General features: G+C 39.5%; 1 protein-coding gene across 1 annotated transcript; it reads left to right on the plus strand.

Moving 5' to 3' along the window:
* The first annotated feature begins 15,226 nt into the window (after window positions 1-15,226).
* LOC115966435 (ankyrin repeat-containing protein ITN1-like) lies at window positions 15,227-16,307 on the plus strand. Its single transcript, XM_031085670.1, has 2 exons — window positions 15,227-15,514; window positions 15,612-16,307. The coding sequence occupies exons 1-2, from the start codon at window positions 15,227-15,229 to the stop codon at window positions 16,239-16,241; spliced, it is 918 nt and encodes a 305-aa protein (XP_030941530.1). The 3' UTR covers window positions 16,242-16,307.
* The last annotated feature ends 571 nt before the right edge of the window (window positions 16,308-16,878 follow it).

A 16,878-nucleotide genomic window follows, 5' to 3' on the forward strand; every position in this document is an offset into this window, starting at 1 on the left:
GTGAACTGTCAAGGAAGTCTCTCTCCCTCAATCCTGCGCATGAAAGGTGATCTGGAAATTTGGTTGAGTGCTCTACTCATAGCATCATTTCCCAGGACTCTCGAAGATGAATTTTTACTTCTGCATTCATGATGGTAGTCCCCATCATACGAGAAAGATTCACTAGGAGGGATCCTTGATTTGTGCCTATATCTACTATCATCTTCACCGTTGCAAGAGAAGTCAGATTTAGAAGGGGCTCGTTTTCGCCGTTCGTGGCGTAAGCTTTTCTTTAAGTGATCAATTTCTAGCTGCATGGTTTTGGTATTTTTCTCATGAGAGAAGTGACTACCACCTCGAGAGTGACTCCTACAAGTATGGGTAGCATGCACACTCCCCTCCTGGTCCCTTCTCTGTTTGAGATCACGAAAGTGATCCCAACGCTGAGACCCCATAGATTCTACTTGGTTCGAACCTGAACCTACCATTGTTGGCCGTTATACTCACTATAGCACCAATAATTTCCCACAGATAGCGCCAATTGTAAAGACTAGATTTAAGTCCTTAGCCCAAAAGATAGATGAACCTTGGGCAAAACAATGAATTTGTAGAGAGTGGGTTGGAAAACTGGGTTAAAATGGGTTGGACAACAAATAAAGTGGGCTAAATTGACAAGAATAGGAAAATAGATTGAATTAAACTAAAGAAAATCTTCCTTGGCACATTCTGAGGAGATCAGTTTTTATGTATTTCCCATAAGTTTAATTACAATGTCAGCTCCTGATTGCTATAGTGTTTCTTCCTTGATTTCTCTCCCCTTTTGTCATTGCTCCCTTCTTCTTTTATACTCTTTTCCCTTTTCATCTCTACCTTTCACATGCAGACCAGATAGTTGGTGCTTGATACTTGTCCCATCAACCTCTTTCCTGAAATCTTTAGATAGTAGCTGTAAGGTTTAAAACAACTGTTCAAGTATCACCTCCACATTAATGTGGCTAGAAAGTTAGCTATAGAGCATTTAATGTGGTGGTAGCAGCTTTCTTCTTAGATATTTTCAGACTCCCTTTCGTCCTTTGTTTCTGCAATGCTTATTCATGCCAACAGAGCTTCCTGGAATATTTCCCCGGACAACAGACCACCTCTACGGACCTCGACTTTGGTTAGCCGCGGAGGGATTCATCCTCGGCCTAACCTCCTGGGCTATCATGATCAAAACTGACTTCTTCATTTACTAACATGGGCTCCTTTGACAAAGTTTACCCCTCCTTAGATGCCCTTTAGTCCTTGGCTTGGGCCTTAGGCCCACTATATACATAAATAATGAGCTCCTGGGCCCAATACCCCTACAATAGCCCCTCGAGATTCTTCTTTTTGGCTCCTCAGGAAGAACGAAGGATTTCAATGTCATTGTAGCTACCCTGTGCTCTTTGCATCCCACCTCTGCCTATGAAGACACCTTTTTAACAGCCCAAGGTACGCTTTTGGTGCTTCAGCATTCGAGACGCGCCTTCATTAAAATTTTACGGCTCCCTGTCCCCTACATTTTATGGCATGATGCAAATCCAGTGGCTGATGTTTTTGTTGGGTATCGAGCGGGAATTTTCCTGCTTCTAACTCCCTCCTTGATATAAATACCTCTCAAATCAATCACTCATCTCACTTTAGCATTCATTCCATTTTAGCGCACATACTTTGAACCTACAAATTTTTCCAACTCATCTATGCTCTTACAAATACCAAAAGCCTATCCGAGGACACTTTTATTCTTTATATAAGTCTTCTTGAACTTTTACTCTTTATTTTTCTATGGACTCTTCCTTTCTTTGCGTTCTTTCCTCCTTGTCCCCACTTTCTTTTCTCAATCTTCTTAGTTCCTTCCCACCTTTCCAAAAATGGGTAGATTCAAGAGTTTGGTAGACTCTAAGGAAGGAATAGAGAACTTTGGGGCTTAGTATAGGATCCCTCCTGAAGTAGATATTAGGTACTATAAAGAGGGGCATTGACACGAAGATAGGCAAGAGGGAGAAGTAGTAATCCCAATGATTGCCTTCATAGAAGGAGGGATAAAAATCTCTATGGGTACTGTTACCAGAGACTACCTTAGGGCTGATAGGTTAGCTCCCACCTAGTGTGCCCCTAATATGTTTAGAATATTAGGTTGTGTAAATGCCCTCAATGAGAGAATGGGCTTAAACCTTACCCACCATGACATAAACTGGATATACAACCTTCACCACCTAACTGGGCAGGGATACTACCTAAAATCTAGGTAGCCTGAAGTTAGGCTTATCCAATGCCTTCCTAAATCCAACAAAGGCTTGAAAAAGGACTTTTTGATCCTATCAGGGGAGTGGCACAATGGCCTTCCCTGTCCGACGAGGGAGGGGAAACCAGGTGGGATTCTAGACTTAGGATGGTTATTTTGAAGTTACCCTTTCTGTGCTCTTCTTATTTTCTCTTTTTTTTGTACTTGTACTTGATTTTTTTTTTTTTTAATTTGCATTGTTCTGTACTGATGATATTTTTTGTCTTTCCTAAAGGTTTTGCAGACAAAAACGTTGCCATCCCCAACTTCAGCCTTGTGAACCAGGCAAATTTAGATAAAATCCTGAAGGCCGAGTTGTTCATCCACACAGACGGATAACTAAGGGCTGCTCACCTGATCTTGGATTATATTCCGATTTCCAAGGCCTTCCAAGCGCCGAAGTGTGTAATCAAGGCAAGGGACCCGTGTCTACAAAGGATCAGTGTAGCCGCTCCAGGGTTCCTCACCACTGGTCTAATCCCAGAGGGCACATTTGCCACCTGTCCAATACTAGAAGGCATCCCCAAGGTAGAAGCCTCCTTTTCCCATCCCATCACTAAGGAAAAGGAAAATGAACAAGAAGAAGAAGTAGAAATAGTTAAAGTGTCCGACTCCGTGGACGACTTTGGGGTTTTTGATCAACTTTTATCTCCGGGTGCTTCATCTGGTGATCTCAGACAGTTTTCCCCATCCTAGTCTAGCTACCACCGAGGACCTACTCCTCTACTTGGCAATATAGGGATCCAACGGAAGTAGAGGTCAACCCTACAAGTACTGTTGGAATCCCAATTGGGGAGGGACGCTCTCAAGAAGTCGGCCCAGACAAAGCCCCCTCCTCCTCCACCTGTCCTAACCTTCTGAGCCGACCTTGCTGACTAGAAAAGGAAGTGGGAGGAAAAAGGGAAGGAGGTCACAACGGCAGGGAAAAACCTCCCCCCTATGAAGTTGAGCCCCAAAAGGGGGCTAAGCATTAGAGAGGCCTACAGATGAGGTTAGCCATCAAGGCAGAGCAGAGGGGTAACCACAAAGCTACAGCCCTAACTTAGGCCCCACGCATGGAGTTGGATGGGGCTCCCTTACTCAGTGATGCCTCTATCCGAGACTTCTAGCAAGGCACAGTTGGGTATGTGGCAGATGCTGTGGAACAATCCCTGCTATTGCTCAAGGATATGGCTGACCTCAGGTCTATGAGGCAGCATGAAGTCTTTCTCAAACTAAAGAGGGACTTGGGCCATGGTAAGTAAATTTTTAAGTTAAGTTTTAAGACAAGTTTTTATTTTATTTTTATTTTATTTATTTTTTAACTGTACTCCTCTTTTTTTCCAAGCCATCCAAGCCACCTTTAGGGCCAAGGAGATGGTGAACTATTCCCATCGAAAAATGAAGGAGGAAGAGGGAAGGAGGATAGCAACTGTGGATGCCTTCCATGTAGCTGAAAAAAGCATCCAAGATCTTAAGGCCAAGTTAATCGAGGAGGAGAGAGAGAGAGAAAGAGGGTTGTAACAACCCTGGACAGCGCTGAAAGACAGGCAGAAGGCCAAAGGGTACTGCTTTACAATGCTAAGGACCAATTGGCCGCCTCTAAGGAGCAAATCATTGCTCTGAAGAAAAAAATGGAGGAGGTCCAAAAGGCCAAGGATCAGGTGGAGAAAGCCAAGGAGGAGGTAGAAAAGGCTAGGAAGGAGGCAGAATAACAAGGGTATGATATTGGGGTGGCTGAGACCAAGGAAGCCCTTAGGGCCGAGGTCGTAGGGGTATGCCGGACTAATTGCCTCCAGGGATGGAATGAGGCCTCAACCAAGTTGGGGTTGAGGCTTCTTCTGTACTCAGGAAGGCAAAAAGTGTCTACTACCTTCAAGTCATTCGTGCCTCCCCCTCCAGCAGCTCTAAGGTAGACACCCTTCCCGAGGTGGCTGATCCAGAGAAAAGCAGCCCCCAGAAGGTCCCTCCCTCCTCTGGCAGCCCTCCACAAGTGGCCGAGCAGCCCAGGGTGAACGTAAAAGAAACTGAGGTGACTAAAGAGGTGGCCCCTGATGCCACCAAACCCCCGACTATTCCCCAGGATCCTTCTAAAGACAAAGAGGCTTCCAGGATGGAGATTGTTCTTGTAAGCCTCCCAATTCCTGCCAAAGGTGACTTTAAAGGAGTAGATCAAGGATCCTCGGACGCTGTAGCCCAGCAATCCAAGGTCTTTCCCTAAGGAAAAATTGTAATGAAAAAGAAGTAGATTTTTGTATAGTTCTCTCTTTTCTGTTTTTCTGTTATTTTGTTTTGGTTTTCATAGTTTGTAAGCAAACTGTCCCTTTTTGTACTTAACCTTCCTTGCTTAAAGGCTTTAATTAATGAAAGTTATGCATATATATTTTTTTCTATGATTGTCATATTGATGCTGATATAATTTTTATTTTATCTGAGACTTAGTGAACATAATGATGAGGTAAAGCTCTTCTTATTAATCTGCATAAGTAAGAGAAAACCATCCTATCTCATGGGTTAGTAGCAAAATAAATTAAATCTTCTAAGTCCATCACCTTGGTAAAGCATAATTTGAACTTTGAGGGCATACATAGTAATGTGGCATACATATAGGTTTAAACTTACTCTAGTCCTTACTCATTAGCAAGTTTGAAGGACCAGAAAGATAATCAATTCTCAAACAAATACAGATATGCCTGCAAATGCTTTAGGTGATGCTCATGAGTATCCATTTTAGCCTGCTACCACAGTGAAAATATTTGCCGTTTTAGAGTGGCTGACTATTTTTGACATTTGTAATCAATAAGAAACACTAATTTACCTTAAGCATGTAGTCCAAGGAGCCTGAAATGAATAAGGCTTTGCCCTGACACTTAGCAAAATAATGGGAAGTATTAATTTTTGCAAAGTATATGGTCCAAGGAGCCTGAAATGAATAAGGCTTTGCCTTGACACTTAGCAAAATAATAGGAAATATTAATTTATCCAAAGTATATGGTCCGAGGATCCAGGAATAACTGGGATTCTATTTAATACTTAGATGGATGTCAAGGAGTATTAATTTACCCAAAGCATGTGGTCCAAGGGAACAAGCATAGCTAAAGTTCTGTTTAATACTTAGAAAAGTAATTTAGCATATCAATTTACCTGAGGTATGTGGTCCAAGGAGCCAGGCATGACCAAGGTTCTATTTGATACTTAGAAAGATGCCATTAAGTATTAATTTACCTAAAATATGTGGTACGAGGAACCAGGCATATCTAAGATTATGTTTAATACTCAAAAAAGTAATTTAACATATCAATTTACCCAAGGTATGTGGTTCGAAGAGTCAGGCATGACCAAGGTTCTGTTTGATACTTAGAAAGATGCCATTAAGTATTTAATTTACCCAAAGTATGTGGTCTGAGAAACCAAGCATAGCTAAGGTTCTGTTTAATACTCAGAAAATCAATTTAACATATCAATTTACCCAAGATATGTGGTCCGAGAAGCCAGGCATGACCAAGGTTCTGTTTGATACTTAGAAAGATACCATTAAGTATTAATTTACCCAAAGTATGTGGTCCGAGGAACTAGACATAGTTAAGGTTCTGTTTAATACTCAGAAAAGTAAATGAACGTATCAATTTACCCAAGGTATGTGGTCTGAGGAACCAAGCATGATCAATGTTCTGTTTGATACTTGGAGTGACAATAATATTGAGCTTAATAGATAATGTAATAAACGATAATGTGACCAAGAAAGCTTTCATTAATAATAATACCTTTTCAAGTTATTTACATTCTATGAGCGTAGTACAACATTCTCATCTAAGTCCTTAAGATGATATGCACCTATTCCAGCTACCGAGGTGATGCGATATGGCGCTTCCCAGTTGGGCCCTAACTTTCCCCATGCTGGGTTCTTTGCAGTACTTAGAACCTTTCTTAACATCAAGTCTCTGGGCGCCAATGGCTTTAGCTTCACATTGGCATCATACCCTTGCTTGAGTTTGTGTTGATTATAGGCTAATTGGACCATGGCATTTTCTCTTCACTCTTCAATTAAATCTAGGCTCTTTCCTAACAACTCATCATTATTGCTCTGAGTGAAAGAACTCGTTCTCAGTGTTGGGAATCCAGTCTCTAGAGGAATAACAACCTCGGCTCCATAAGTCGTTGAAAAGGGAGTCTCCCTAGTGGACCTACGAGGTGTAGTCCAGTATGTCCAAAGGACGTGTGGTAACTCTTCTTCCCATCTTCCCTTTGCGTCGTCCAACCTCTTCTTAAGCCTACTCACTATGACCTTATTGACAGTTTTAGCCTGTCCATTCCTCTGGTGATATGCTGGCGTGGAATATCTATTCGTTATGCCCAGGTCACAGTAATATCTATTGAAAGCTTTGCTATCAAACTGGAGTCCGTTTTCCAAGATAAAGGTGCGAGGGATTCCAAACCGAGTGACAATATTTTTTCAAACGAATCTCTTGGCATCCACATCCTTGATATTCGCCAATGGTTCAACTTCAACCCATTTGGTGAAGAGTCTATTCCAACTAACAAATATTTCTTATTCCCTGCTGCCCTGGGGAAAGGACTTACGATGTCCAAGCCCCATTGGGCAAATGGCAAAAAACTGGACAGAGGATTAAAAACTCCTCTCGGTTGATGAATGTTGGGTGCAAATCTCTGGCGTTGGTCACACCTCTTCATATATTCTTGTGCTTCCCTCTGCATATTTGGCCACCAATAGCCTTGAGTGAGGGCCCTGTGAGACAAAGATCTGCCTCCTGTGTGGCTTCCACAAATCTCTTCATGTAATTTTTCCAGGAGTAGTTCAACTACTTTAGGGTGTACGCATAATAGATACGGTCTAGAAAAAGATCTCTTATACAACTTTTGGTCCTCGGATAGCCAAAACTGAGGAGCCTTTCTTCGCACCTTGTTAGCCTATGACTTCTCCTGGGGTAGGACATCCTCCTTAAGGAAAAATACTATGGATTCCATCCAACTAGGTCCTACTACCTAATTTGATGAATGTGAACCACATTTCTCCCTATTTCAATAGGCTTACACAAGTCTTCCACAAGTCTTTCACAAGAATCACCCGAGGTAAACTTTGTGTCGAGGAGGTTGCCAGTGTGGCAAGAGAGTCGGAATGTGTATTTCTACTTCTAGGGATTTGTGATAAGTTAAAAGATTCAAATATTGACTGTAAATGTTTAACCTGACTTAAGTACTCTTGCATTCTGAGATCTCTAGCTTCTAACTCTCCTTGAACTCAGCCTACAACCAGCCTTGAATCAGAGAATATTTCCACTACTTTTCCACCCATCTTCTGAACCATGGTCATCTCAGCTAACAGAGCTTCATACTCACCTTCATTGTTTGTGGCTGAGAATCCTAATCTCAAGGATTTCTCAATTATGATCCTTTTTAGAGTTATCAAGACTAGCCCTATTCCATATCCTTTGTGGTTTGCTGCGCCATCAACGTATACTTTCCAGGACAAAGGTTCTTGTACGAAGATTGCACCAACCGATTTTTCATCCATGTTCTACTTCTCTACTCTCTCTTCTAGTGGGGTTTCAGAAAACTCGGCCACAAGATTGACGAGGACCTGACCCTTAATAGAGGCGCGAGGCATGTACTTGTTATCGAAAGCCCTAGGATCGTACCCCACTTAGTAATCCTTCCTGTATAATCAGCGCTTCGAAGTAGAGGTCTAAGCGGAAGCTAGGTCCGGACAACAACTTATGTGATTGGAAGTTGTGGGGGAGCTTGTGTGTAGCATGCACAACTGCCAAAATGGCCTTCTCTAGGGGTAGGTAACGGACCTCGGCCTTATGTAGTGAATTGCTCATATAATAGATCGGCCTCTGCACACCACTATCAACTCGTACAAGCACCAAGCTTACTGCATGGGTAGCCACAACAATATAGGCAAACAAAACCTCCTTCACTTCGGGTTTAGACATAACGGGTGGCCGAGAAAGATATTCCTTCAACTACTGAAAAGCCAAGACACATTCCTCGGTCTATTTAAATCCCTTCCACTTATTCAAAAATTAGAAGAAAGGTCTACACCTATCCATTTACCAAGAGATGAATCGGTTTAGAGCAGCGGTCATCCCTGTTAGCTTCTGAACCTCTTTGGGACTTTGGGGTGGTTGCAGATTGTTAATTGCTTTAATCTAGTCAGGGTTAACTTCAATTCCGTGATGTGTAACCATGTACCCCAAAAACTTCCCTGATCTGACCCCAAAAGAACACTTAGAAGCATTGAGTCATAACTTATGCCACCTCAAGATCTCAAAAATATTCCCGAGGTCGTTAACGTGCTAGGACTCCAATTTACTCTTGACCACCATATCGTCTATATATACTTCAATATTCTTGCCCAGTTGTGGTTTAAACATCTTAGTCATCATCCTCTGATAAGTTGATCCTGCATTTTTCAATCCAAAAGACATCACCTTGTAATGGTAGTTTCCAATAGGGGTGACAAAAGCTGTTTTTTCCTGATCTTCCGAGGCCAAAGGTATTTGGTGGTAGCCTTGAAAGGTGTCCAAAAAGCTCATCTGAGGATGACTTATAGTGGCATCCATTAGCTGGTTTATCTGAGACAGAGAATGGATCTTTTGGGTAGGCCTTATTCAGATCTATGAAGTCCATGCATACCCACCACTTTCCACTTTTCTTCTTCACAACCACATTTTTCGCCAACCATTCAGGGTAGAACACCTCTTTAATAGCCCTAGCCTGCTTAAGCTTCGCCACATCATCTTTGCCAATGTCTGAATGATCCTTAGATAAGCGGCGAGGTGGTTGCCTTCTCGGGGTGATAGATGGATTGACGTTCAAATGATGACAGATGAAGCTCGAATCCACCCCTGGAGCTTCTTAAGCATTCCATGCAAACACATCAACGTTCCTCTTGAGAAACTCTACCAGCTCTTCTTTCTCCTGAGGGAGTAAGGAGCTCCAACTTGAAAAAAAACTTCTTCGAGTCATCACCTACAACAATTTTCTCTAGATCCTCACATTTCACCTCCTCGGCTGGTCCATTGACAGGTAACACCGGAGAGTTTGACTGTTATAAGCCCCCCTATAGAGGCTGAAGACTTAACTACAAGCTGGTGCATAATGGCAGCCACAAGGCACTGCCTAGCCATGGACTAACTCCCTACAAGCTCCTCAGTTCGGTCCCCTGATGGATACTTCACCTTCAAATGTAGAGTAGACGAGATAGCCCCTAGGGCATTAGGGCATGAAGCTAGGGTTTGGCTACGATGGCCGTGTAGGGAGAGTACGCATCCACTACAATGAAATCCACTTCAACCACCTCTAACCCTGCCTGCACAGGCAACCTAATCTGACCCCTTGGGATGACAACTTTACCGTTAAAGCTCACCAGAGGTGAATCATAGGCTCTCAGGTCCTTAGGCTTTAAGTTCAATCTTCTGTACAAATTAGGGTACATAATCTCTGCATCACTGTCGTGGTCTACCATCACCCTCTTCATATCGTACCATCCTATTTTGAGGGTGACCACCAAAGCATTATCGTGTGGCTGGATGGTTCCTATCTTGTCTTCGTCCGAAAAACTTAGTGCCGGTCAAATCTCTACTCTAGCCCTTTTTGGCTCAGAATTAAACTCCTTGGCTGATAGCTGAGCTACGGACATCACCTTAGAAGGATGAGAACTAGTCCTCCTACGTGCAGCAAAGATGACATTAATTACGCCTAACAGGGGCCTTGAAGAAGCGTTCCTCTGAGCCTTTAACCTTAATTGGTCTCCTTGTTCGTTGGGCCGATACAAAAATTGCTGTAACCTTCCCTCTCTAACCAGTTACTCCAGATGTTTCTACAGAGTTCTGCAGTCCTCGATGGTATGTCCCTACTCTTGATGGTATTAGCAATGAAGGTTTTGGTTGCGCCTCATGGGATAACCTCCCATTTTGTTGGGCCATTTGAAGTATGACTCATTCTTGATCTTCTCTTGGAACCTGATGTACTGACTCTCGGAATACCATGCTCAGCATTTGAGAAGCTGTAGGCCCAGATTGCCCAGCAAAATCCCTTCAAGGTCTGTTATTGTTATAACGGTCCGACCTGAAATTTCTCCCCTCCTGAGGGATAACCTTTCCCTTTCCCTTTCCTTTACCTTGTTGCTGGTCCTTCTCAACCCTTTTATACTTATCAATCCGATCTATAAATTGGCATACACTAGTAACAGGTTTCCTTGTCAAAGACTTCCTTAAGCCATGCTCGGTAGGTAGGCCGACCTTGAAAGTCCTAATGGCAACGTCGTCAAAGTCACTATCTATCTCATTGAACATCTCCCAATATCTGACCGAATACGTTTTCAGAGTCTCGCCTTCTCTCATGGACAAGGACAATAGGGTCTGTTCGACCATTATACATGGTGAACGTGGGTTGAGTGAACCGTCAAGGAAGTCTCCCTCCCTCAATCCTACGTGCGAAAGGTGATCTGGAAATTTGTTCGAGTGCTCTGCTCATAGCATCATTTCCCAGGACTCTTGAAGATGAATTTTTGCTTTTGCGTTCATGATGGTAGTCCTCATCATACGAGAAAGATTCACTTGGAGAGGTCCTTGATCTGCGCCTATAGCTACTATCATCTTCACTGTCGGAAGAGAAGTCAGATTTGGAAGGGGCTTGTTTTTGCTGTTTGTGGCGTAACCTTTTCTTTAAGTGATCAATTTCTAACTACATGGTTTTGGTATTTTTCTCATGAGAGAGGTGACTACCACCTTGAGAGTGACTCCTACTAGTATGGGTAGTATGCACACTCCCCTCTTGGTCCCTTCTCTGTTTGAGATCATGGAAGTGATCCTGATGCTGAGACCTCATAGATTCTACCTAGTTCGAACTTGAACCTACCATTGTTAACCGTTATACTCACTGTAGCACTAGTAATTTCTCACAGACGGCGCCAATTGTAAGGACCAGACTTGAGTCCCTAGCCCAAAAGATGGATAGACCTTGGCCTAAAAAGTCCAAAACAATGAATTTGTAGAGAGTGAGTTGGAAAATTGGGTTAAAATGGGTTGGACAACAAATAAAGTGAGCTCAATTGACAAGAACATGAAAATAGATTGAATTAAACTAAAGAAAATCTTCCTCGGCACAGTCTGAGGAGATCCGTTTTTATGTATTTCCCACAAGTTTGATTACAATGTTGGTTCCTGATTGCTATAGTGTTTCTTCCTTGATTTCCCCCCCCCCTTTTGTCATTGCTCCCTTCTTCTTTTATACTTTTTTCCCTTTTCATCTCTACCCTCCACGTACAGAGTAGATGGTTGGTGCTTAATACTTGTCCCATCAGCCTCTTTCTTGAAGTCTTTAGGTAGTAGCTATAAGGCTCAAAACCACTGTTCAGGTATCATCTCCATATTAATGCAGCTAGAGAGTTAGCTACAGAGCATTTAATGCGATGGTAGTAGCTTTTTCCTTAGATATTTTAGGACTCCCCTCTGTCCTTTGTTTCTGTAATGCTTATCTGTGCCAATAGAACTTCCTGGAATATTCCCCCGGACGACAGACCACCTCTACGGACCTCGACTTTGGTTAGGCACGGAGGCATTCATCCTTGGCCTAACCTCCTGGGCCGTCATGATCAAAACTAACTTTTTCATTTACTAACATGGGCTCCCTTGACAATGTTTACCTCTCCTCGGACGCCCTCTAGTCCTTGGCTTGGGCCTTAGGTTCACTATATACATAGATAATGAGTTCCTAGGCCCAATACCCCTACACTATTAATAAGATAATTCCCAATTTGAGTTTCATCATTTTGCGTACTAGAATATCCTCTCTAAAATACTGTTATCTTTTAATTAAATAATTTTAAATTTAAAAACACAAATTGGTTAAAAGAGTAATTTATTATTTTGAAAAAAGTTCTTAAGTTTTAGGCTTTTTCTTTCCTCTCCTCCAATTTGAATTACCAATTTTTATCTTAAATTCAAAATTTCAAACTTTTATCATCTCTCATGTAGAGAAAGATCTTAAAAATTAGGACACTATTCTATCTCAATTTTAAACATTATTAAAAAATACTCAGTTATTTTTTTTAATAAATAAAAATAAAAATAAAAAAAGAGCCTCATTGCATGCAAGAAGTGCGTGTGATGAGGCTAGTAATCTTCTAAATATGTTGAAAAACTAGGTAGTTCCAACCGTAGAAATCTAAGGGGGTGTTTGGTATTGTTGTTTAAACAATAGTTTTCAGTACTGTTTAAACAACATTACATATATTTCCAAATACTTTTTCTTCCACACGTATTTCCACAAAACAACAACAACGTTACTAGAAATCTCTTACCAAACGGGCTCTAAATTAGTAAAATGATTTCACTTAATATTTGGAAACCAATTCCAGGACAAAAAAATAAAAAATAAAATATGAATTAAGAAGATTGAGTTTCAAAAAATTAAGCAATATTGTGGAAACACATAAATTGAATACAAAGAAATAAATATTACATATAGGTATTAAAAAATGTAAAAATCATTTTAAATGAAATTACAAAGTATCCACACATCACATGGAACATCATATAGTTTTATGAATAGGATAGTAAATAATATATGATTTATAATCAATGTGACATGTTTGTTAAGAATAATGAGAGAGCGTAGCTCAACCTTAAGATTTCAAAATTTAATCTAAAAAAAATATTATTTAGTTATGTAAGATTAATTAAAAAGAAAATTACAAAATGTGTAATTTGAATTAATTTAACTAGTCGCTAACCCGTGCGATGCACGGATTAGTTGAACAAAATTTTAAATTTTAATTTTGTTTAAAGTTATGATCACTTGAAAAAATAAGTTACAATTTAAGAGGGAAATAAAATACTAACACCAATAATGTTAGGCATGCCATGCCTGTTATCAACGACATCCTTTCTTTAATGAAATTAAGGTCTCAATATTTTTTTAACATAATATTATCCCTCCCATTACTCAATTTGTTTGCAAAATTAGGGGTTTTTTCTTGCCATATAAAATGGAACCAAAAAACCCAAAAATAAGAAAATAAAAACTATAGAAGTTTTTACATAGAAAGCAGTAATTAATTACACTCAGAAATGACAATGACACTCAGAAGAAGAGTCATTAATCTAGAGCTATGTTTTGGAAAATATATATTTTTTTTTTTTTTGGAAAATCTAATTTAGTGTTATAGGCAATAGATATAATATTTAACATGTAGAAGAACAAAGGTGTATCATATGAATAAATTGACAATATATGAATGTAAAAAGAAGAAGAAGGAAGTACCAGTTGAAAGGCCATAGAGTTTTAATTGGGATAGAAGACAACCAATCTAGGAAGCACTTGGAATGCACTTATGATTCCAACTTTTATTCTTGGCGAGAGAAAGGAAAAATTTAAAGAACAAATTTATGAGGTTAACGCATAACCTAAGCTTGTTCATCAAGATTCAAGACCCAGCAACGTAAAAAAGGGTATAAAAAATAGAGTAAAAATGTAAAAATGTCATATATATGAATTTTTTTTTAAATAACAGTAATTTGTAATTCTTAATCACATTAATTCAAATGGTAAAGCAAAATATATGACTACATAATAGAAAAAATATAAGAGACAAATAGATTACCTCAAAAGAATATTGCATGGCTATAGCAATTGAAATTTGTCAAGACAATTTCATATATTGCAAAACATGAACTCAAAATTTACATGTTAAAACTTTTAAAAAGCCAAAAGAAAGAGTAAAGAACTCTTTCACTCCTAACCTTAAAAAGTGCAAAAGTTTAAAGTATAAACATCTAACAAAAATTGAAATTATCAACTCTCAATATAATAGGTACAAAAATCTAAACAGCATAATAAAAAATACCTTAACAAATCAAATTCAATGAAATCTTGAGGCTACATTGAATGAGAGGATTGAACTCTCTTGGATGGTTTTCATTCTTGTGTCAAAGAATATCAGGTATCATCATTGTCATTAATAACGCCTATAGCAAAACAACTACGCACATAATAAGACCCATAAATTAATATAATCACAATAGTGACGTTTTGTGATTCTTCGTCTCGTATCGAGGTCCATTGTCGCTGCTAGTAAAATCCATGAACGTCGTTCTCTGCTGCTTGTAGTCACATTACAGCCTCACGTGATGTAGTTTTGAATTGCATGAAAAAGAAGAGAAAAGTAAAGGATAGAAATGGCTGCCCAACGAAGTAACTAATTGTTAGTGGGAATTTTGTAATCAGTTTTTTTGGCCAATTTTAATATTGAAATCGTGACTGTGTTGCTGTTTTGTAAGGGATCGTTTACGTGGGACTGGGGAAGTATTTTTTGCAGGGTGTTTTTATATTAAATAAAATATTAGAAACGTGTAGGAAGACAAAGTAAAACTATAATTAAAAAATCCTAATAGTGATCTAGTGACCGGAGAATTAGAGAAGGAGAGAAGAAAGAGTCCAAAACAAAATAGAAAACTGTATGAGAGGAGGTGTTTGCATTTGAATACATCTTAAGAGTCCCGGAGAATTAGAGAATGAGAAAAGGAAGAGTCCAAAACAAAATAGAAAACTGTATGAGAGAAGGTGTTTGTATTTGAATACATCTTAAAAGTCCTAAATCAAATTAAAAAAATATAAATAATAAATATATAAGGTAAAACCTAAAATAAAAAGAATTAAAAAAAAAATAGTGATAAGGTAGAAAATTGTGAGAGTTTCAGAAATTTCGGTTATATATATATATATATATTGATTATAATTCTAACTATATATATTAACATATTTTGAATCCAACATTTTCTTTTCTTTGTCCTAGGGTTCAAAGGGATCTATAACAAAGCTCTGATGCAGACATTAGCCCGTCAATTAGTTGAAGCCCTCTGGAGAGAGGTTCGACTATTGCAAGAGCCAGAGTTTTCAAACCATGTTGTGACTTTTCTTTTTGAAGCTGCCAAAATGGGGAATGCTGAATTGTTAATTATAGTTATTCGCTCTTATCCTGATCTCATACGGAAAACTGACTCAAAACGTCGAACTATATTTCATATTGCTCTTTTGCATCGGCAAGAGAGTGTTTTTAAACTGATATATGAGATAGGCGCTATCAAGGATATGCTTTTAACCTATGTTGATGATGAAGGCCAGAACATCCTCCACTTAGCTGGACAATTGGCTCCTCCAAGTCGACTTAATATGGTATCAGGAGCAGTCTTTCAAATGCAACTGGAAATACGGTGGTTTAAGGTGGGTGTTTGACTGTTTGTATTACTTCAATTTCGTTTTCTTCTATTTTTAAATATGCGGGGGGCATACTTACGAATTTGCAACTCAAAAACTGTAGGAGGTAGAAAGGCTTGTTCCGCCTTCGTACCTGAACATGAAATCAAACAATCGTGAGGGCGTGGAGGGCCTAACACCATGGGATTTATTTACGAGGAAACATAAAGCACTACGGACAGAAGGTGAAAAATGGATTAAGGATAAAGTAAATTTTTACATTGTTGCGGCAACACTGATTAGCGCTGTGGATTTCGCTGCAGTTATCACCGTTCCGGGTGGCAGCAATCAAGACAAAGGCACCCCTATTCTTTTGAAAAGCATTTGGTTTAGGGTGTTTTTCATATCGAATGCAACAGCGCTATTAACCTCCTCAGCTTCAATAATGATATACCTGTCAATTCTCTCTTCACGTTTCGCGGAAGGTGATTTCCTCACGTCATTACCACTAAAGTGGGTGTTGGGATTCATCACACTCGTCATCTCTATAGCAGGCATGGTGGTAGCATTCAGCGCAACCTGCTTTCTGGTCTTGAAAAGTGAACTGACATGGTTTCCCATTGTTATAATTGCTTTAGATGGTTTCCTAATTATTTCGTTTGTTTCACAACACTGTAAGCTTTGGTTTGGTGTCATTTACTCAGCATTTTTGCCTGAGTCTCTTTGTGGGCAACGTAAAAACAGGCTCTTTTAGTGGATGATCAATGATGGCAACTGAACAATTGTTTGTGTCTCGATGTACCAACTTTTAATATTTCAAAAGTACCATAGTTTGGTACACGACTATAAGTTTGTGTCTTGAAATTGTGTTCTAATAATCGTAATCAAATTTCTTTAGTCTTTTTTATTATTATTCATCTTCATCAAATTTCATTTGTATTATATATATATATATATAATTTTTTTTTCCCCTAATCTTTTCAGTTGTAGTAAGTGAAATTAAAGGATTTTAGCAGTGTGATTGTGTTTCAGCAACAAAGGTTCATCTAAACAGAATTTAGCTGAGATCTTTGTCTTCAAAGGACCTTCATTGTGTCGGTCCTTCCTATGGTTAAACATGGAAAAAGCCTATGATCAGTTTGAATGGAGCTTCATCAAAGACACTCTCACTCTTTTCAAGGTCCCCAACCAACTGATCTCTTTAATTATGAGCTGTGTCTCCTCTTCGTCTATTTCCATTTTGTTTAATGGAGGTACCTTAGAGCCTTTCCTTCCATCAAGGGGTATTAGACAAGGTGATCCCCTCTCTCCTTATTCTTTCATATTGTGTATGGAAGTTTTGGGAGCTTTCATTGCTGATAAGTGTAATTCCAAGCATTGGAAACCCATCA

The sequence above is a fragment of the Quercus lobata genome, chromosome 11, assembly GCF_001633185.2.
Source record: "Quercus lobata isolate SW786 chromosome 11, ValleyOak3.0 Primary Assembly, whole genome shotgun sequence".
In the NCBI taxonomy this organism is placed as follows: Eukaryota; Viridiplantae; Streptophyta; class Magnoliopsida; order Fagales; family Fagaceae; genus Quercus; species Quercus lobata.